A 21,566-nucleotide genomic window follows, 5' to 3' on the forward strand; every position below is an offset into this window, starting at 1 on the left:
CTCTGCTCTTCCTCAGGGCCGGATCTTCTTTTTCGGCCGGCGGATGAATTCCTCACGCCGGCGGCACGTCGCCGGCACGTCGTCGACGTGCCGCGCGCATGCGCCGGGCACATCCGCCGAGCCGAAGCAAGGGAGATGCGGCCGTGAGGAAGAGAAGACCTTCCCGGCCCGCTGCGGGTGAGTAAATTCTTTTAAATTCCTATTTTAGGTCTCCCGCGGATCCGGACGGCTTCCATAGGCTTCAATAGAAGCCCGCGGGAGCCGTCCCCGCGGGAGACCCGCATGAAAATGGAGCATGGTCCAGATTTTTTCATGCTCCTTTTTTTTTTAAATCACTTTTATTGACGATCCGCGGGTATTTATCTACCCGCGGGTGGTCAATGCATCCCTATGGGGTGCGGATCCGCGCGCGGGAGAAGAGTTAAAATCCGCTGCGGATTTTAATTCTTATTTTCCCCGTGGACATGAGGCCTTAGTCACAGCTGAGAACCCAAAGGAGAAGGAAGGACTGATTTTTAACCCCTTCTGCCTTCTCTTTTCTCTAGTACACAGTGTTCAATGAGTGCTATGTACTAAGAAGTGAAAGTGGAAGTATAGCTTCTATTATGTGAGCTGGCGATCACATGACCGCCGGGATATCCTGGCGCAGAAGATTTTCCTGATCAGCTCTGCCAGTGACTATTTTTACTACAGGGGATGATTTCCCTGTAAATGCGGCTCCTATAGATGCTCCAGCTACAATGGGAAAAAGTTAAAAAAAAATAAAAATGTGACTGTCCCCCAGGAGGTGCTATATGACGTCATGGGGGACATAGATATTTATGTAATTTTTTTTTTTTTTTAATAAACTTAGTATAAAAACTAACAGATTAAAATAAAAATATATACATAAAAAAAAGAAAATAACCCAAAGCTGATGCCAACCAAAACCATCACTGTATGTGCTCTATAATCCAAAACCATACATATTATATATCAAAATGTCAAAGTAAAATGAGGAACCTGTTCCTATACTTTATTTTAGCGTAAATACAATTAAAAAATAAATAACTGTTTAAAAAAAAAAAATCTTTTTTAAAATTAAAAAGCGAAAAAAAATATTGAAAGAGGGCCCTACATGTCACAAAAAAAAAACACTCAGAAAAAATAATTGTGGTAGCTGAATGTAAATAATAGGGCAGTTAAACCACCACATGGGTAAAATCCCTAAAAAGTGTCTGGTTATTAAGGTTGAAAACAGCTTGGTCCTTAAGAGGTTAAGAAGCCGGGCAGGAATGTGCATGAACCCTACGGACAGGAGACTGATTGTGAACAGAGGAAAGGTGTGTAGAGCGTGAAGGGCAGAGATGCATGACTGCAGCCTCAGCAGCAAGTGAGCAGCGGCGGCGGGCAGTGATATGACGTTTCAGTTCCCCCAACACTAACGGTGACATCAGAGGGAGGCCGGCTGATTGGATGCAGGAAATGTCCGGATGATTATACAATACAATACTTTGGTCATGTCTCCCCAGAAGGGATTCCTAGAGGGAAGCAATGACAGAGATCAAACATGGCAGAGGAGAGATTATTCATTCAGATGATATCCGTTTTGGCCGACTCAAAGGCCGTACAAACATGGAAGTGGATGCGTTGGACTCGGTATTTTTTCTCGATTCCGGAGATATGATTCTTATATTCTTAGATTCCAGTCTACATCCCACAGATGAACCACAGTCTTAGGGTGCTTTTACATGGGACAACCTGTCATAGACTCTTCCAAGACGAGTGTGAAAGTAGTTTTGTTACTTATTGGCAATACATTACCCTCTGTTCCTATAGGAGTTGAAAAACAGATGAAAGAATGCTATGAAAACATAAAGCGCCTTCTTGTAAAAATCAACTATGAGGAACACAAATGGCGGGTCTGGGGCGATCTGATAATTGTAGCTGTAGTGCTTGGACTTCAGCCAGGTTATACAAAGTTCTGTTATTTCCTGTGTGAGCAGGACAGCCGAGACAGAGTAGCACATGTCAAAAGGAGAGAATGGCCACAAAGGACCGCACTGGAACCTGGTGTAAGTGCGCCCCTCGTTGGCCACCCTTCACAGTATAGACGAATAAAATTGTACATTTTTATTAAATATGGTTAAAAAAAACATGTAGCACATAAGGGCACACCTAACAAAACAAAGCAGAAAAAAAACTTAGTGGGTAACGGACTGAGTTTGTCGGCTGTGACCCCAAATTTAGGGTGTCCTAGTAGTGATTGAGAAGACACAGATACTGGATCTGTCTTATAGGCCTAATATCAGCTTATATATCTATTCGGTATAAATTCACTCAGGGACACTCAGACAATAAAGCCAAGACGTCTCTCGTGACTACTAGTCTAAAATACAGGAGCATCATATGGTCATTGGTGTTTCAATTGGGTACTCCTTCAAAAATAGTGGATTTAAATGCGTATTTCCACTTATTTTGATTATTCTGACTTGTGTGTGTTTATTTCAACTTTTTACTTCAACATGTTTCCCCGTGGATCCCATGGATCATCAGGAAGTATGTACATGGACCATCAAGAATTATATACACATAGAGTATCCAAGACTCAGTCCATTGCCAAGAATAAATAGGGGCTTCACAGTTGCTGATTATATATATAGCAGCCGTATAGTTGCAAAGTGTTGCAATGTATAGGAAAGTGCAGTTATGCACATAAAGATAGATATATAGCGGCCGTATGATTAGAGAATGCTGCGATGCATAGAAAAGTGCAACTGTGCACATGGAGGAAAAAGCTCCATCAATATATCAGTGTCCCTGACAGATAGCTAATTGGTATGGGTAGACCGTTTCAAAGGGTCAGTGTCTCTGGCAATAATTTGATTGGTGACCAAAGTAGGGTGTAAGCCCAAAGGTTACGGCTGATAGCCAGTGCCTACTTAAAACTAGTCTCTAGAGGCCATATAGTAGGTATCATTCCAAATATCAGCTAGTACTGCAATGTGTGGATAATGCAGTGATAAGAGGAAAAAAAGGGAGTGGAGCAGGGGCACATTATCCACGAGTCAGTGTCTCTTACAGGGGATTAATTGGTGCGGCAGCCCTCTATAAAGACAGGAATTAGGTCCTTCCTGTTAATTCCCTTTCTTGAAGTCATCCTGACAGCATACACCTGGAGGTTGTCCGCTGGACACCTGTTGGGACAGGAAGCGGAAAAACACAAAAGGCAACTCCCACCACCGGCTCACCAGTGTGTACCAAATGACTACAGTCAGAATTAGCTGATCCAGGGAAGCGGGTGACTTATCCCAGCTACTCAGGATGAAGTCCTGGAGGGTTCTACAGTGAAATTGGGCCCAAGGGAGTACCCCGATGCAGGATGTCATGAGGCCAAGGACCCTCATGCCTCTCCTAATGGAGACTTTAGGGGAGAGAGAAAGTGCCCGACACTCATCCAGGATCGCCTTCTGCCTCTCCAGGGGGAGGGACGAGCACTGGAGGTGAGAGTCTAACATAACCCCCAGGATTTTTTTTTTGTTCGGGAAGGAGACTAGACTTAACGGTGTTGACGATCCAGCCCAATGATTCGAACAGGCGGAGAGCGAGATCGATATGGGACCGGAGCTCTGTAGCTGATCCTGCTATGATCAGGAAATCATCTTGGTACGGGACGATCAACACTTCGTTTGTCCTTAGTGCCGCCACCATCTCCAACACTAACTTGGAAAACACCCGAGGTGCGGAAGAGATCCCAAACGGCAGGCATGTAAACTGGAAGTGTGAGACTGATCCATCAACCACCAGAGCGAACTGCAGAAACTGCTGGAAAACTGCGTGAATGGGGACGTGGTAGTAGGCGTCCTTTAAGTCCATGGTGGCCATGACGCTATCCGGTGCGATTAAGGGGATTGCTGACCGCACCGATTCCATCTTGAATCTTTTGTACGAGATGGACCTGTTCAGAAATTTCAGATTAATAATGGTCCTATAAGACCCGTTGGGCTTTTAAACAAGGAATAGGGGGGAGTAGCAACCCCTGAACTGCTCTTCTGTGGAAAGCCGAATGATGGCCCCTAAGGATAACAGCTCCTGCACCCCCAGCTGGAGGGCCTGAGCAGACGAGGGCGACTGGCAGGCGGTGACCACGAACCTCTGAGGAGGGGAGGAGGAAAATTCGATTTTGTAGCCCTCCGTAACTAGGCGTAGGGCCCAGGGATTAGAGGTCACCTCCTTCCATCTGAGGGCGAACCCCATCAGCCTACCCCCAACCAGTAGGGTTCTTGAGGGCGGTATCTTACCCTTTCCACCCTTGGGGTAGGACCAGCGTCCAGTCTTTCCTTTTCCCCTGTATGTCCTGGGGGGAATAAAGGATGGAGGGTAGGAGGAGGGAGGCCACTTGAAGGACTTCTCCGTGGGTAGCCCATCTTGTCTGATGCTTTTTCCAAAAGGGTATCCAGAGAAGGCCCAAAGATCCTATGCCCTTGGAAGGGCTGGGCGCAGAGCCTGTTCTTTGATGTGTTATCGCTCGCCCAGGCCTTGACCCAGACGGCTCTCCTGGCTGTATTAGAGAGGGCCGCTGAACGGGCTCCGAACCTCACAGACTCCAGAGAGGCATCCACCAGAAATCCGGTTGCTTGTTGGAGGTGGGAAAGGCAGCTGGAGATGTCTTCCCTGGAACCCCTCTGGGTGACCAGCGTCTGGAGCTGGTCCAGCCAGACTGTCATGGACCTTGCCACCGACGTGGCCGTGATATTAGCCTTAATGGTCAGGGCTGCGATCTCCCAGGCTTTTTTCATTGCCGAATCCACCTTGGCGTCCAGTGGATCCCGCAATTGTGAGACGTCCTCAAAGGGGAGGGCTGCTTTTTTCGAAACCCTGGCCACGGCCAGGTCCACCTTGGGGGTGGTTTCCAGGAAATCGATGTTGTCTGATGCGAAGACCATACGGTCCCTGAATTCTTTTGACAGGAAGAATTTTTGCTCCGCCTGCTTCCATTCTGTCAGAATTAACTGCTTCAGAATGTCATTTACCGGGAATGTGGGTTTAGGTTGAGGTTGGAGCCCCCGAAACAGACTATCCTGGAACGATGGCTGCTGCGGCACCTCTTCCTCCACCTGCATGGTGCGTCTGACGGCATTTAACAGATGACGCAGATCCGCCGATGAGAAGAAGTATTTTTTCACGTCTTCCGTTGGCAGCATAGATTCCGAGGGGGAGTCTTCCAAGTGTCCCTCCTCAGAGTCAGACTCTTCTGTATGCATCCGCCTCTCCCTTTTCATGGGGGGCGGAAGAGAGGAGAGAGAGGCTTCAATTTCCTCACGAATTACGGACCGGATGTCCGTCATGGCAGAGGGGCCCTCTTCTCGGACCACCTTCGCCGTACAAACCATACACAGCGGCTTTGCATGGCTCTCCTCTAGCCACCGTAAGCAGACCGGACATTTACGTATCCGTTTTTTGGCCTCTCTATTCTTTTGAGCATCTCTATCCTAAGAAACGGAGACAGCAAAGTCAAACTTCCAGCACCTTAACATTTTTCTCCACCCCCCCCCCGGAAAAAACCCACATAAGGAGGTCTACTTACAGGTAGACCGCTCTCAGTGTCTTCCTGGCTGACATCTTGTGCTTAAGGTGCAGACAGGTGACATGCAGAGGAAATCCAGCCTTTTACATTTTTGAATTTGGCGCCGACACGCCCCGAGTGAGGCTCCGCCCCTCCCATGTGACGCGGCAGCACTGACGTCTTGCCGCCACGCCGCACCCGGGGGATACGCTGCACACACTCTGGGACGCATGCCAGGAAGGAGCACATACCGCGCTGTTGTCCCTGCAGACCACGTGCACAGCTGTCTGGACCCGCGCCCGAGCCCCTCCTGCTGTCATTAACCCATCCCCGTCCACCGCGGATGGGACCTTAGAGGAGACGCCATACTTTCCGCCCTGATGGGTCTGCTGGATCCCGAAGGGAAGCGCACACCACAGGCTGCCTCTGCTCTGCCGTTCCGAGCCCTTCCTGCTCAGGTACCAGGGGTCATTCCGCCAGCCAGCTACCCTCTGGGCAGCGCACTGGGGGAGGATTTCCTTACAGAGGAAGTAGGTGCTGGGTAAATCCTGCGGGTGAGGGTCCCCTCATAGGGTCTCACCCGCGCAGACTCTGTCAAGCCGCACAGAGAGACGTCCCCACAGGGCAGACAGGTTGCTTGGAGTTTCCTTTTTCTTCGTTCTCCTCCGGCATACACCTGAAGGCTCCGCTTGGACTGTCCTGTAGGGACAGGAAGACACTGGTGAGCTGGTGGTGGGAGTTACCTTTTGTATTTTCCGCTTCCTGTCCCAACAGGTGTCCAGCGGACAACCTCCAGGTGTATGCTGTCAGAATGACGAGGGGAAAGTATCAATATCTCTGGCAACTGTGTGATTAAAGCCCAGGTTATGGGATAACCCAACGCCTGGAGCTTATTAAAATAGCGCCTGTTTTCCACTAGTTCCTGGCAAACGTCTCAGTAAATATAATTCTGTCTGCTCTCACTAACTAAATAAGCTGATATTGCCTCCCTAGAGAGATTTCGCCTCCATAAGCTTCCATTCAGATAGATAAAAATAAAAAACACACTCATAGCCCTGATGCTGGACTAGAGTATCAACCATCTTAGTGCCTCGTGGCATATATGATGTTTTGTGGTCCACCCATGGGTTGGGACTTACTCAACTCCTCCCATTGGTATGATCCTGACAACATTAGTCATTTATGACATGCTTCGTTATTTAAAATGCTGATGATACGTAATCCACACCAATGCCACACTTGCACTAATATCAGAGTTGTCCCACATACGTGATCGAAATATGAACATTTCAGACTTACTCAGTGCCTTATGCTCAAAATTGTTTACCCTTATTGCCATGGGGATCGCCAGCCTAACACCGCCCATTCTGTTAGATTCCTTCTCCTATTCGCTAGCTTGCATACCGTAGTGCCTCCTCAGCGTCTGATGTATGCATGTCGGGGTTCGTCGGAACAGCGCGAGGACGTCATGGCGTCACTGGATGGGGGCAAGGTTCTCGGAGCCATTTTTAATAAGGGCCAAGGCTTCCCAAGGCTATTGGGGGAATCATTGCTGATTGTGTAGTTCCTATATGAACGATTGCAATATATATATGCCCATTATTAGTGAGAGGTGTGTGGAGAATAAGGGTCCTGTTGTAAGTACGTCCCTAGTTGACCACAACCATATCATACTACCAGCTTTACAGGGAGGCCAAAGTTAAAGAAGAGATGTTGGTGGTCCACAGATCTCCAGGCTCTTCACGGATACACATTTCGATGATGTACTCTGTGGTGATGAAAAAGAGGCTTGGAATTCTTCCAGGATGGTAGCAAAGAATTTTCGTGGGAACTACAAAGCTGAGAATTACAAAGAACTGCCGGACAATATGCTGGCAGGTTATGAAAAATGGGCCGCAGCCCATCTAAAGATACAGATTTTACATTCCCACATGGACTTTTTCCCTGACAACTGTGGTTCTGTAAGCGATGAGCACGGCGATCGCTTCCATCAGGACATCTCTGGTATAGGGAGGCGCTGCCAAGGGAAATGGAGGCCGTCAATGCTAGCAGATTACTGGTGGAACATGACGCGCGAAACACCTGTAGAGTCATACAAATGGCAGTAAAGAAACGGCGTCCCGCAGCTAATGTCCAGTTTTCATTGTGTAATTGAGGTTTTAACAGGTAAAGCGTGTTATTCATAATCAGAGGAACATCTTGACAGATCCTGAGCTACAAGTAGCTTGTATTACATCATATGTACGATTGTAGTTTTACTTTAAGAATAGTTAATATATCTCATAAACCTGAGCTAATCCAAGGCGTTTCTAGCTGCAGCAGAGCCGACCATTGCCAGGGTCAGATATCTACTGCCACTAACAGGCTTATAGGATGAACCAGCTGGGAGGACGGGGCCCGGACTGCAGGATCTGTCATCCCCAATAATCCCACAGACCACAGAATAACCCATCTGCAGCCGCTGACTGAGGAGAATCTGTGACTCCTCTCTGCTGTATTTAGTGGTTACTACTCCCCTGGGCGGTTACCTGTAGGAATCTCCTCTTTACACCGCTGATCGCCCCTCACATTTGTCTCTGTAGTATTATTATTGGTCAGATCGACATCCTGATACAAAAGCTGTGGGACAAATATTGTAAAAGTCAGCAGGCGGTTGGAGAAGTCATGTGGAAGGTTTTACATTGCAAGAAAACTTCATTAATCATCATGATGACCAAAATGACCTGACAGGAGTAGTTATCTGAGCCACATAGCTGCAGGTTTAGAAGCTGGATATATATATTAGATGGTGGCTCAATGACACCCTCAGGAACCTCACACACATGTATATCCGGCATGGCTAGACACGCTGCACGTTGTCTCAGTGGAGGAGATCAGCGTCTACCAGACACATCCGCTGTTTGTCTCGGGGGACATAAAGGAGCAGATAGATATAAATCCAACCTGTTGGCTCCTTATTCCCACCAGCAGTCTCCACCGACAGAAAACTGGGAGAAGATCCAGACAACATGTAATGTCTCTGGTCAGCGGTAATCCTGCCATCTCCACCGGCCTCATCACACAAGTAGAAGACATCTAATAAGACTAAAGACAAGAGCTTCACAGCCTTCTACAGATCAGAGAGACATCTCCATCTACCTGGTGGTCCTGTGGAAGAAGAGGACGGGGACATCTCTCTGGTGGGCCTCTCTTACTGGATGGAACTGAAGGAAACACAGACAGACACAGAAGTCATTCTTTACATACAGATAATAAAGTGTATTTAGTCCTGTCTATTACCTGGTGATGGGAGCGGCTGGCGGGTCTCCATCATGGCGCCCTTGTACAGATCCTTGTGTCCCTCTAAATACTCCCACTCCTCCATGGAGAAATAGACAGCGACATCCTGACACCTTATAGGAACCTGACAACACAATATACAGTCATTACCCAGAAGCCTCCAGTGCTGTTACTGTATAATGTCCCAGCATGCCCTGCAGCGTCACCTCTCCAGTCAGCAGCTCAATCATCTTGTTGGTGAGTTCTAGAATCTTCTGTACATTGATGTCCTCATGTATCAGGGGGTGAGGTGGGGGCCGCGTGATTGGGCTCAGGGGTCTTCCCCATCCATCACACACAGGGGCCCGACAGCCATCACTAGAGGTCTTCTTCACTACTGTGTAATCCTGTATATGGGGAGACAGTAATAAATATCACTACAGACATTTCCAGAGTCCATCACCTCTCCAGTGACATCATCTGTTATTACCATAGATAAGAATGATGTAATGTGACATCATCAGAATCTCTCACCTCTCCAGTAAGCTGGAAGATTAATTCTAGGGTGAAATTTAATATACTCTCTGCCATATTGTTCATGTCATCCTTCATTCTTGATAGGTCAAATAAGGAGAATTCAGTTGCATAGCAGATATCTAAAAGGATGTTCGTATATTGAAGAGACCTAAAGGAAAAGAAAATGAGGCAATGTGAGAGCGACAGAAATGTAAAAAAAAAACCAATACCTCAACATAAAGAGTGAGAGGTTACAAACCCTGCCCCATATTACTATGTACTGCTCTCCACATGTACCATATTAGTATGCACCGCTCCCCCCATGCACCATATTAGTATGTACCGCTCCCCACATGTACCATATTAGTATGTACCGCTCCCCCCATGCACCATATTAGTATGCACCGCTCCCCCCATGCACCATATTAGTATGTACCGCTCCCCACATGTACCATATTAGTATGTACCGCTCCCCCCCTGCCCCATAATAGTATGTACCACCCCACCCTGCCCCATTATAGTATGTACCGCTCCCCCCCTGCCCCATAATAGTATGTACCGCTCCCCCCCTGCCCCATAATAGTATGTACCGCTCCCCCCCTGCCCCATAATAGTATGTACCGCTCCCCCCCTGCCCCATAATAGTATGTACCGCTCCCCCCCTGCCCCATAATAGTATGTACCGCTCCCCCCTGCCCCATAATAGTATGTACCGCTCCACCCTGCCCCATAATAGTATGTACCGCTCCACCCTTCCCTATAATAGTATGTACCGCTCCACCCTGCCCCATAATAGTATGTACCGCTCCACCCTGCCCCATAATAGTATGTACCGCTCCGCCCTGCCCCATAATAGTATGTACCGCTCCCCCATGCACCATAATAGTATGTACCCCTGCCCCATAATAGTATGTACCGCTCCCCCTGCCCCATAATAGTATATACCACTCCACCCTGCCCCATAATAGTATGTACCGCTCCGCCCTGCCCCATAATAGTATGTACCGCTCCCTCATGCACCATATTAGTATGTACCGCTCCACACTGCCCCCTAATAGTATGTACCACTCCCCTCTGCACCATAATACTATGTACCACTCCCCCCTGCCCCATAATAGTATGTACCACTCCCCCCTGCCCCATAATAGTATGTACCGCTCCGCCCTGCCCCATAATAGTATGTACTGCTCCATAATAGTATGTACCGCTCCACCCTGCCCCATAATAGTATGTACCGCTCCACCCTGCCCCATAATAGTATGTACCGCTCCACCCTGCCCCATAATAGTATGTACCGCTCCACCCTGCCCCATAATAGTATGTACCGCTCCACCCTGCCCCATAATAGTATGTACCGCTCCACCCTGCCCCATAATAGTATGTACCGCTCCACCCTGCCCCATAATAGTATGTACCGCTCCACCCTGCCCCATAATAGTATGTACCGCTCCACCCTGCCCCATAATAGTATGTACCGCTCCACCCTGCCCCATAATAGTATGTACCGCTCCACCCTGCCCCATAATAGTATGTACCGCTCCCCCATGCACCATAATAGTATGTACCCCTGCCCCATAATAGTATGTACCGCTCCCCCTGCCCCATAATAGTATATACCACTCCACCCTGCCCCATAATAGTATGTACCGCTCCGCCCTGCCCCATAATAGTATGTACCGCTCCCTCATGCACCATAATAGTATGTATCGCTCCCCCCTGCCCCATAATAGTATGTACCACTCCCCGCTGCCCCATAATACTATGTACCGCTCCACCCTGCACCATAATAGTATGTACCGCTCCACCCTGCCCCATAATAGTATGTACCACTCCCCCCTGCCCCATAATAGTATGTACCGCACCACCCTGTACCATAATAGTATGTACCGCTCCACCCTGCCCCATAATAGTATGTACCGCTCCACCCTGCCCCATAATAGTATGTACCGCTCCACCCTGCCCCATAATAGTATGTACCGCTCCACCCTGCCCCATAATAGTATGTACCGCTCCACCCTGCCCCATAATAGTATGTACCGCTCCACCCTGCCCCATAATAGTATGTACCGCTCCACCCTGCCCCATAATAGTATGTACCGCTCCACCCTGCCCCATAATAGTATGTACCGCTCCACCCTGCCCCATAATAGTATGTACCGCTCCACCCTGCCCCATAATAGTATGTACCGCTCCCCCATGCACCATAATAGTATGTACCCCTGCCCCATAATAGTATGTACCGCTCCCCCTGCCCCATAATAGTATATACCACTCCACCCTGCCCCATAATAGTATGTACCGCTCCGCCCTGCCCCATAATAGTATGTACCGCTCCCTCATGCACCATAATAGTATGTATCGCTCCCCCCTGCCCCATAATAGTATGTACCACTCCCCGCTGCCCCATAATACTATGTACCGCTCCACCCTGCACCATAATAGTATGTACCGCTCCACCCTGCCCCATAATAGTATGTACCACTCCCCCCTGCCCCATAATAGTATGTACCGCACCACCCTGTACCATAATAGTATGTGCCGCTCCACCCTGCCCCATAATAGTATGTCCCGCTCCACCCTGCCCCATAATAGTATGTACCGCTCCACCCTGCCCCATAATAGTATGTACCGCTCCACCCTGCCCCATAATAGTATGTACCGCTCCACCCTGCCCCATAATAGTATGTACCGCTCCCCCCTGCCCCATAATAGTATGTACCGCTCCACCCTGCCCCATAATAGTATGTACTGCTCCACCCTGCGCCATAATAGTATGTACCGCTCCACCCTGCACCATAATAATATGCACCGCTCCACCCTGCACCATAATAGTATGTACCGCTCCACCCTGCCCCATAATAGTATGTCCCGCTCCACCCTGCCCCATAATAGTATGTACCGCTCCACCCTGCCCCATAATAGTATGTACCGCTCCACCCTGCCCCATAATAGTATGTACCGCTCCCCCATGCACCATAATAGTATGTACCCCTGCCCCATAATAGTATGTACCGCTCCCCCTGCCCCATAATAGTATATACCACTCCACCCTGCCCCATAATAGTATGTACCGCTCCGCCCTGCCCCATAATAGTATGTACCGCTCCCTCATGCACCATATTAGTATGTACCGCTCCACACTGCCCCCTAATAGTATGTACCACTCCCCTCTGCACCATAATACTATGTACCACTCCCCCCTGCCCCATAATAGTATGTACCGCTCCGCCCTGCCCCATAATAGTATGTACCGCTCCGCCCTGCCCCATAATAGTATGTACCGCTCCACCCTGCCCCATAATAGTATGTACCGCTCCACCCTGCCCCATAATAGTATGTACCGCAACAAGGCAGCGAAGAAGCGCTAAAATCATACAGGGAAAAAAATAAAATATGCAAAGATACGATTAAAACTGCCAAGGAGGAAGCAGAAAGACGGATCGCAAAAGAGAGCAGAAACAACCCGAAGCTATTTTTCAACTACATAAACAGCAAAAGGATTTGCAGGGAGAGCGCTGGCCCTTTAAAAAACAATGCAGGAGAAATCATTGATGATGACGAAGGGAAAGCAAATCTACTAAACAGCTTCTTCTCAAGTGTGTTCACCAAAGAAAAGGAAATGCCACACGAGATGCAGGGGAATAAAACGAACCCCTCACAAAATATCTCATACCTAACGCAGGAGGAGGTGCGGAAGCGTCTAAAGAAAACTAAAATTGATAAATCACCGGGCCCAGATGGATTACACCCAAGGATACTAAAGGAACTAAGTGACGAGATAGCTAGGCCGCTATACCTAATATTTCTAGACACTATCAAGACCGGAGTAGTACCATTGGACTGGCGCATTGCCAACGTGGTTCCAATTTACAAAAAAGGGAGCAAAAGTGAGCCTGGTAACTACAGGCCAGTAAGTCTCACTTCAGTAACGGGAAAAATTTTCGAGGGGATTCTGAGAGACGCCATCGATGAGTACCTCAAGGAGATTAAGGGAATAACTCCTCACCAGCATGGATTCATGAAGGGTCGCTCATGTCAGACAAATCTGATCAGTTTCTACGATGAAGTAAGCTCTAAGCTGGATCAGGGAGAATCTATTGATCTTGTATATCTGGACTTCTCTAAAGCCTTTGACACCGTGCCACATAATAGGCTAATATACAAAATGAGGCAGCTCGGACTGGGCGAAAACGTGTGTAAGTGGGTAAAAAATTGGCTCAACGATAGAAAGCAGAGGGTGGTAATAAATGGTTCGTACTCTGATTGGACCACAGTCGCTAGCGGGGTGCCACAGGGTTCAGTATTAGGCCCCACTCTGTTCAACATATTTATTAATGACCTGATAGAGGGGCTGCACAGCAAAATATCAATATTTGCAGATGACACAAAATTATACAATATAATTAATGCAACGGAGGACAATGTGCGGCTACAAACGGACCTGGATAAGCTGGGGGATTGGGCAGAAAAATGGCAAATGAAGTTCAATGTTGATAAATGTAAGGTTATGCACATGGGCAGGAGGAACGGATGTCACAAATATTCACTTAATGGGGTACCACTAGGGAAAAGTGATATGGAAAAGGATCTGGGGGTATTAGTGGATAATAGACTAAACTGGAGTAACCAATGCCAGTCAGCTGCTGCAAAGGCAAATAAAGTCTTGGGGTGCATCAAAAGAGGTATAGGGGCGAAGGACGAGAACATTATCCTCCCACTATATAAGGCACTTGTCAGGCCTCACATGGAATACTGCGTACAATTCTGGACACCGGTGCTCAGGAAAGATGTCACAGTGCTTGAGGGGGTTCAAAGAAGAGCGACTAAACTAATACATGGAATGACGGGACTGGAATACCCAGAGAGGCTATCCAAATTGGGACTATTTACTCTAGAAAAAAGGAGGTTAAGAGGCGACCAAATAACCATGTATAAGTACATGAGGGGACAACACATGGATCTCTCCCGCGATCTGTTTACACCCAGGACCATGACGGTAACAAGAGGACATCCGCTACGATTAGAGGAAAGTAGGTTTCATCACCAACACAGAAAGGGGTTCTTTACTGTAAGAGCAGTTAGACTGTGGAACTCTCTACCGGAGGAAGTGGTGATGGCAAAATCCATAGAGGAGTTTAAAAGGGGACTTGATGTCTTTCTGGAGAAGGATATTACAGGATATAAATTTTAGGTTAAGTGTCAATCCTGGTATATAGGCAGGTAGGAACTATTAGGGGTTGATCCAGGGAACAGTCTGATTGCCATTAGGGAGTCGGGAAGGAATTTTTTCCCCAAAAGGGCTAATTGACTTCTGGCCTTGGGGTTTTTTGCCTTCCTCTGGATCAACACAGTAGGATAGACAGGCTGGACTAGATGGACAATGTCTTCATTCGGCCTTACATACTATGTTACTATGTTACCCTGCCCCATAATAGTATGTACCGCTCCACCCTGCACCATAACAGTATGTACCGCTCCACCCTGCCCCATAATAGTATGTACCGCTCCACCCTGCCCCATAATAGTATGTACCACTCCATCCTGCACCATAATAGTATGTACCGCTCCACCCTGCGCCATAATAGTATGTACCGCTCCACCCTGCCCCATAATAGTATGTACTGCTCCACCCTGCCCCATAATATTATGTACCGCTCCACCCTGCCCCATAATATTATGTACCGCTCCCCCCTGCCCCATAATAGTATGTACGGCTCCACCCTGCACCATAATAGTATGTACCGCTCCACCCTGCACTATAATAGTATGTACCGCTCCACCCTGCCCCATAATAGTATGTCCCGCTCCGCCCTGCCCCATAATAGTATGTACCGCTCCACCCTGCCCCATAATAGTATGTACCGCTCCACCCTGCCCCATAATAGTATGTACCGCTCCACCCTGCCCCATAATAGTATGTACCGCTCCCCCATGCACCATAATAGTATGTACCCCTGCCCCATAATAGTATGTACCGCTCCCCCTGCCCCATAATAGTATATACCACTCCACCCTGCCCCATAATAGTATGTACCGCTCCGCCCTGCCCCATAATAGTATGTACCGCTCCCTCATGCACCATATTAGTATGTACCGCTCCACACTGCCCCCTAATAGTATGTACCACTCCCCTCTGCACCATAATACTATGTACCACTCCCCCCTGCCCCATAATAGTATGTATCATTCCCCCCTGCCCCATAATAGTATGTACCGCTCCGCCCTGCCCCATAATAGTATGTACTGCTCCATAATAGTATGTATTGCTCCACCCTGCCCCATAATAGTATGTACCGCTCCACCCTGCCCCATAATAGTATGTACCGCTCCACCCTGCCCCATAATAGTATATACGGCTCCAACCTGCACCATAATAGTATGTACGGCTCCACCCTGCACCATAATAGTATGTACCGCTCCACCCTGCACTATAATAGTATGTACCGCTCCACCCTGCCCCATATTAGTATGTACCGCTCCACCCTGCCCCATAATAGTATGTACCGCTCCACCCTGCCCCATAATAGTATGTACCGCTCCACCCTGCCCCATAATAGTATGTACCGCTCCACCCTGCCCCATAATAGTATGTACCGCTCCATAATAGTATGTACCGCTCCACCCTGCCCCATAATAGTATGTACCACTCCCCCCTGCCCCATAATAGTATGTACCGCTCCCCCCTGCCCCATAATAGTATGTACCACTCCCCCCTGCCCCATAATAGTATGTACCACTCCCCCCTGCACCATAATAGTATGTACCGCTCCCCCATGCACCATAATAGTATTTCCCCCTCCACCCTGCCCCATAATAGTATGTACCGCTCCGCCCTGCCCCATAATAGTATGTACCGCTCCCCCATGCACCATAATAGTATTTCCCCCTCCACCCTGCCCCATAATAGTATGTACCACTCCCCCCTGCACCATAATAGTATGTACCACTCCCCCTGCCCCATAATAGTATTTCCCCCTCCACCCTGCCCCATAATAGTATGTACCACTCCCCCCTGCACCATAATAGTATGTACCACTCCCCCCTGCCCCATTATAGTATGTACCACTCCCCCCTGCCCCATAATAGTATGTACCACTCCCCCCTGCCCCATAATAGTATGTACCGCTCCCCCCTGCCCCATAATAGTATGTACCACTCCCCCCTGCCCCATAATAGTATGTACCACTCCCCCCTGCCCCATAATAGTATGTACCACTCCCCCCTGCCCCATAATAGTATGTACCGCTCCACCCTGCCCCATAATAGTATGTACCACTCCCCCCTGCCCCATAATAGTATGTACCGCACCACCCTGTACCATAATAGTATGTGCCGCTCCACCCTGCCCCATAATAGTATGTCCCGCTCCGCCCTGCCCCATAATAGTATGTACCGCTCCACCCTGCCCCATAATAGTATGTACCGCTCCACCCTGCCCCATAATAGTATGTACCGCTCCACCCTGCCCCATAATAGGATGTACCGCTCCACCCTGCCCCATAATAGTATGTACCGCTCCCCCCTGCCCCATAATAGTATGTACCGCTCCACCCTGCCCCATAATAGTATGTACTGCTCCACCCTGCGCCATAATAGTATGTACCACTCCCCCCTGCCCCATAATAGTACGTCCCGCTCCCCCCTGCGCTCTAATAGTTGGCCCCGGGAAGCTATATAGCTCCTGTAAGCCGCCATGTTGTTCCGTGTAGTAATGGTCGCTCCCAGTAACTATTCCCGCACCGTCCCTTCTGGCTGGAAGCTGTATTGTACAGATGACCCCCCATACTAATGGCCGAGATCAGCAAGAACTCAGATCCCAGTCATTTAACACTTTGGATGCTGCGCTATATGGACCGTGCCAGATAAAAGAGGGAGAGGCTCCATCTGTCACCCCATTGGCCGCCCTGCAATCATGTGGTGCCTATGGGAGCTTATCTCACACAGGGAGTGAAGAGTTAATAATAACCTACCATGAGGGACACACAGACCTCCACCTGCAGAGCAAACAGCAGCTTCCAGGACCTGCGATGATGTCACGGTCATGTGATCAGTCATCTGTGTGGGAGGAGTCAGGGGTCACATGACCAGGGGGTGATCAGTGTACACAGGACTCTGCTGAGCTCCACATGAGCCGCTAATAGAGATGTGACCCTTCGGCCGCCTGCAGACGAGCGGAAATCCCGCCGCGGGATTTCCCGCGGGATTTCCGCCGCTGAAAGTCTGCATAGGAGTGCATTACAATACGCACTCCTATGCAGACGGCCGCGGTTTGGCCGCGCGAAATCTCGCGCGGCAAACAAACCGCGGCATGTTCTAATTTTGTGCGGAGCACGCACTCACCTGGCCGCCGGCTCCGGTCTGCGCATGCGCCGGCTGCGCGGCAGCCGGCACATCAAAGAGCCGGGGCCGCCAGGCGCGGGTGAGTACGCGCTCGCCCCTGCAGGCTCTGGGGTCGGATCGCGCGGCGAGATTTCTCGCTGCCGGATCCGACCCGCTCGTCTGCAGGCGGCCGAATGAGAGGAAAACCCTCTGCTGCCTGCTGTATACAACTTACCAGACTACACATTACATACACAGCTCTGCTACACCGTACACATTATATACACAGCTCACCTACACCGTACACATTATATACACAGCACTGCTACACCATACACATTATATACACAGCTCTACTACACCGTACACATTATATACACAGCTCTACTACACCGTACACATTATATACACAGCTCTGCTACACCGTACACATTATATGCACAGCTCTACTACACCGTATACATTATATACACAGCTCTGCTACACCGTACACATTATATACACAGCTTTGCTACACCGTACACATTATATACACAGCTCTGCTACACCGTACACATTATATACACAGCTCTGCTACACCATACACATTATATACACAGCTCTGCTACACCGTACACATTATATACACAGCTCTGCTACACCGTACACATTATATACACAGCTCTGCTACACCGTACACATTATATACACAGCTCTGCTACACCGTACACATTATATACACAGCTCTACTACACCGTACACATTATATACACAGCTCTACTACACCGTACACATTATATACACAGCTCTACTACACCGTACACATTATATAGATAGGTCTGCTACACCTCACACATTACACACACAGCTCTGCTACACCATACACATTATATACACAGCTTTGCTACACCGTACACATTATATACACAGCTCTACTACACCGTACACATTATATACACAGCTCTGCTACACCGTACACATTATATACACAGCTCTACTACACCGTACACATTATATACACAGCTCTACTACACCGTACACATTATATACACAGCTTTGCCACACTGTACACATTATATAGATAGCTCCAGTACTGTTGTACGTTGATGCCACCAGAAGCTAAGGGCTGAGAGTTTTCGGTAAAGTGAACGCCCCCTAGCTTCCCTTTGGCTGTAGTGCGGCAGGAAGGACACTGAGGGGGATCAGCTTATTTGCTCTCCCCGCCGCTGTACTGCCATGTGCGGCCACATTCAGCCCTTGGCCGCTGCAGTCGGGAGCGCTGCCACTCAGCTCCTGCAGCTGTTGCTAGTGGACTGGCACCTGCATTGCTGCGCCTCTGCCGCTGACAATGTACACGGGGCAGTTCTGCATCGCCAGAGCCTCGTCAGACAATTAGGGAACAAGAGTTCGGGTGCCAGTCTGCCGGGAGAGCAGCAGTGAGGCGAGTGACAGCGGTCACAGGTTGCACAGGGCGGGAGCCACAGGGGGAAAGAAGCAGGGAGGTGAGGGACGGCGCTCCCGCCCGCAGCGGGGAGGTGAGGGACGGCGCTCCCGCCCGCAGCGGGGAGGTGAGGGACGGCGCTGCCGCCCGCAGCGGGGAGGTGAGGGACGGCGCTCCCGCCCGCAGCCGGGAGGTGAGGGACGGCGCTCCCGCCCGCAGCGGGGAGGTGAGGGACGGCGCTCCCGCCCGCAGCGGGGAGGTGAGGGACGGCGCTCCCGCCCGCAGCGGGGAGGTGAGGGACGGCGCTCCCGCTCGCAGCGGGGAGGTGAGGGACGGCGCTCCCGCCCGCAGCGGGGAGGTGAGGGACGGCGCTCCCGCCCGCAGCGGGGAGGTGAGGGACGGCGCTCCCGCCCGCAGCGGGGAGGTGAGGGACGGCGCTCCCGCCCGCAGCGGGGAGGTGAGGGACGGCGCTCCCGCCCGCAGCGGGGAGGTGAGGGACGGCGCTCCCGCCCGCAGCGGGGAAGTGAGGGACGGCGCTCCCGCCCGCAGCGAAGATGTGAACGACGGCGCTCCCGCCCGCAGCGGGGAAGTGAGGGACGGCGCTCCCGCCCGCAGCGGGGAAGTGAGGGACGGCGCGGCGGGGGGTATGGTCCCTGGCCAAAGAAGTTTCTTCCCGGCTGCCCCCCCGAACATCTATGCAGCCCATCGGAAGCCAGGGGCGTGACAGGGGCATTCTTCCATGCAAGTCGTGTCCAATCTCTAGCTTCCGGTGGCATCCAGGTACAATAATACCGAAAGCATCTTCCATTTTTAAGACCACAGGGCCAATATATATGCCTTGTTTGTTTGTTTTTTGTTAAAATAATCCTTTGTCGGGGGGCGTGGCCAGCTGATGAGGGAGTTAGACGTGTGGCGGCTTGGCTCCCGCTACTGACCCATAAAACCCAGCCTTTTGGATGACCCAGACCCAGCTACTAAACCCCATGGCGAGGGGGAAGCAAAGAGGCACCCCGCGGTCAGCAGCAGAAGACTCCAGGAGAGGTATTGCGGCGTTCCTCCGGAGATCTGCCGGAGAAGAGTCCCGCACTGCCACACACAAGATGGCGCCGGCAGATCACGTGGGCTCCGATTCAGAACAGGAGCGGCCGCTGAGGGGAAAGCTGCCGAGGAGAGCTGGTGGTGAACCTGCTGACACCCAAGATCACGGTAGCGGGGATCGGCTAAGCGGAGGAGACAGAGAGGGAACACCAGCAGAGAGCGAGGTAAAGGAAGGCCGCCGGAGGAGCGGAGGGAGGAAGTGTGGCGGGACCCGGCAGCTGCATCTGAGGGGGACGAAATGGCGGGGGATAATGGAGAGGCAGAGCCAGAAGAGAGGGGCGACCCCCAGGAGCCAGAAACAGAGACACAAGACTCACAGGGAGAACCCCGATACCCTCCCCCACAGAGTAAGACTGAGAGTCGCAGGACTGTGAACCCAGACCTCAGCAACATGAGCCCACCTAGAGAACCCCCGCAACAGTTCTCAAGGGGGAAGACCCCCAACAGTACAGAGGGCGACGATCGCGAGCAGCAGTCGCCACGGCACCACTTCAAGAGATCGTTCAATCATAGACAGCCCAGAGACGCAGGAGTCATGGAGTGTAATACAGCTGCATGATGCACCCCCAGGAAAGACCCATCCCCCTCCACCCTGCAGGACCTCAACACATAACGCAGAAAAAGACTCTTTACTTCAGTGTACAGTAAATAGTCCCCACGATAACGAGCATACCGCTCCAATGCTCCCAAAGCAGCCACCCACTCCTCTCCCGCAAAGAGACGACCACACTCGGAGAGCCAAACCCTCAAACTCACAGGCTGCAGCAGGGCCTAAAGGCCAGAGACCATATATCGACTCGACTGATCAGGCGCAAGCTTTTGCCAAAGCATCCAACAGCCACGTGGGGAAAACACCCACCACAAGACAAGCTAACCAGGGCCCTTCCCCTGGCCCCTACACCACATCTGAAGATGAAGACAAATGGGACTGGAAGAAACATCTAAGGGCCATGCCGACTCAGAATTACATTGACACATTGTTCCAGCAGCTTGAGTCTGCTCGCAAAAAAGATGTCGCGGCCCTACAACAAGAAATTCGGCAGGTGGGCCAGAGAGTGGAGACTGTAGAAGAAGCACATGAGAAGGTCGTCGAAACCCTTGACTCCCACACTCAGGAACTACATGCGCACTCCCAACAGATTTCGGAGTTGTTTACCCTCATAGACGATCTGGAAAACCGCTATTGGAGAAATAATTTACTAATCAGAGGACTTACAGAGGAAATCGAACCGCCACAACTGGAACCATGGGCTCAGACCTCCTTCAACAACATACTTAAAAGGCCTGCAGATACCTCCCTAGAAATAGACAGAATTCATAGGTCGCTGGGCCCGAAACCAACCGACCCAGTAGACCCAGAGATGTAGTCTGTAGAATACACTTTTACAAAGATAAGGACTTGATCCTACA

At 50.2% G+C, this 21,566-nt stretch overlaps 1 protein-coding gene across 1 annotated transcript in view; it reads right to left on the minus strand.

Annotated features, from left to right (window-relative positions):
* Nucleotides 1-17,346, minus strand: part of LOC136629092 (zinc finger protein 585A-like) — a 37,950-nt gene extending 20,604 nt beyond the window's left edge. Inside the window, exons 1-6 of the mRNA XM_066605213.1 lie at nucleotides 17,290-17,346; nucleotides 9,338-9,488; nucleotides 9,031-9,210; nucleotides 8,825-8,948; nucleotides 8,684-8,748; nucleotides 8,074-8,164 (exon numbers count right to left, since the gene is read on the minus strand). Of these exons, the coding sequence (XP_066461310.1) occupies nucleotides 8,074-8,164; nucleotides 8,684-8,748; nucleotides 8,825-8,948; nucleotides 9,031-9,210; nucleotides 9,338-9,415 (538 nt within the window). The 5' untranslated portion in view covers nucleotides 9,416-9,488; nucleotides 17,290-17,346. The remainder of the gene's footprint in view (nucleotides 1-8,073; nucleotides 8,165-8,683; nucleotides 8,749-8,824; nucleotides 8,949-9,030; nucleotides 9,211-9,337; nucleotides 9,489-17,289) is intronic.
* Nucleotides 17,347-21,566: the final 4,220 nt, after the last annotated feature.

The sequence above is a fragment of the Eleutherodactylus coqui genome, chromosome 5, assembly GCF_035609145.1.
Source record: "Eleutherodactylus coqui strain aEleCoq1 chromosome 5, aEleCoq1.hap1, whole genome shotgun sequence".
Lineage (NCBI taxonomy): Eukaryota > Metazoa > Chordata > Amphibia > Anura > Eleutherodactylidae > Eleutherodactylus > Eleutherodactylus coqui.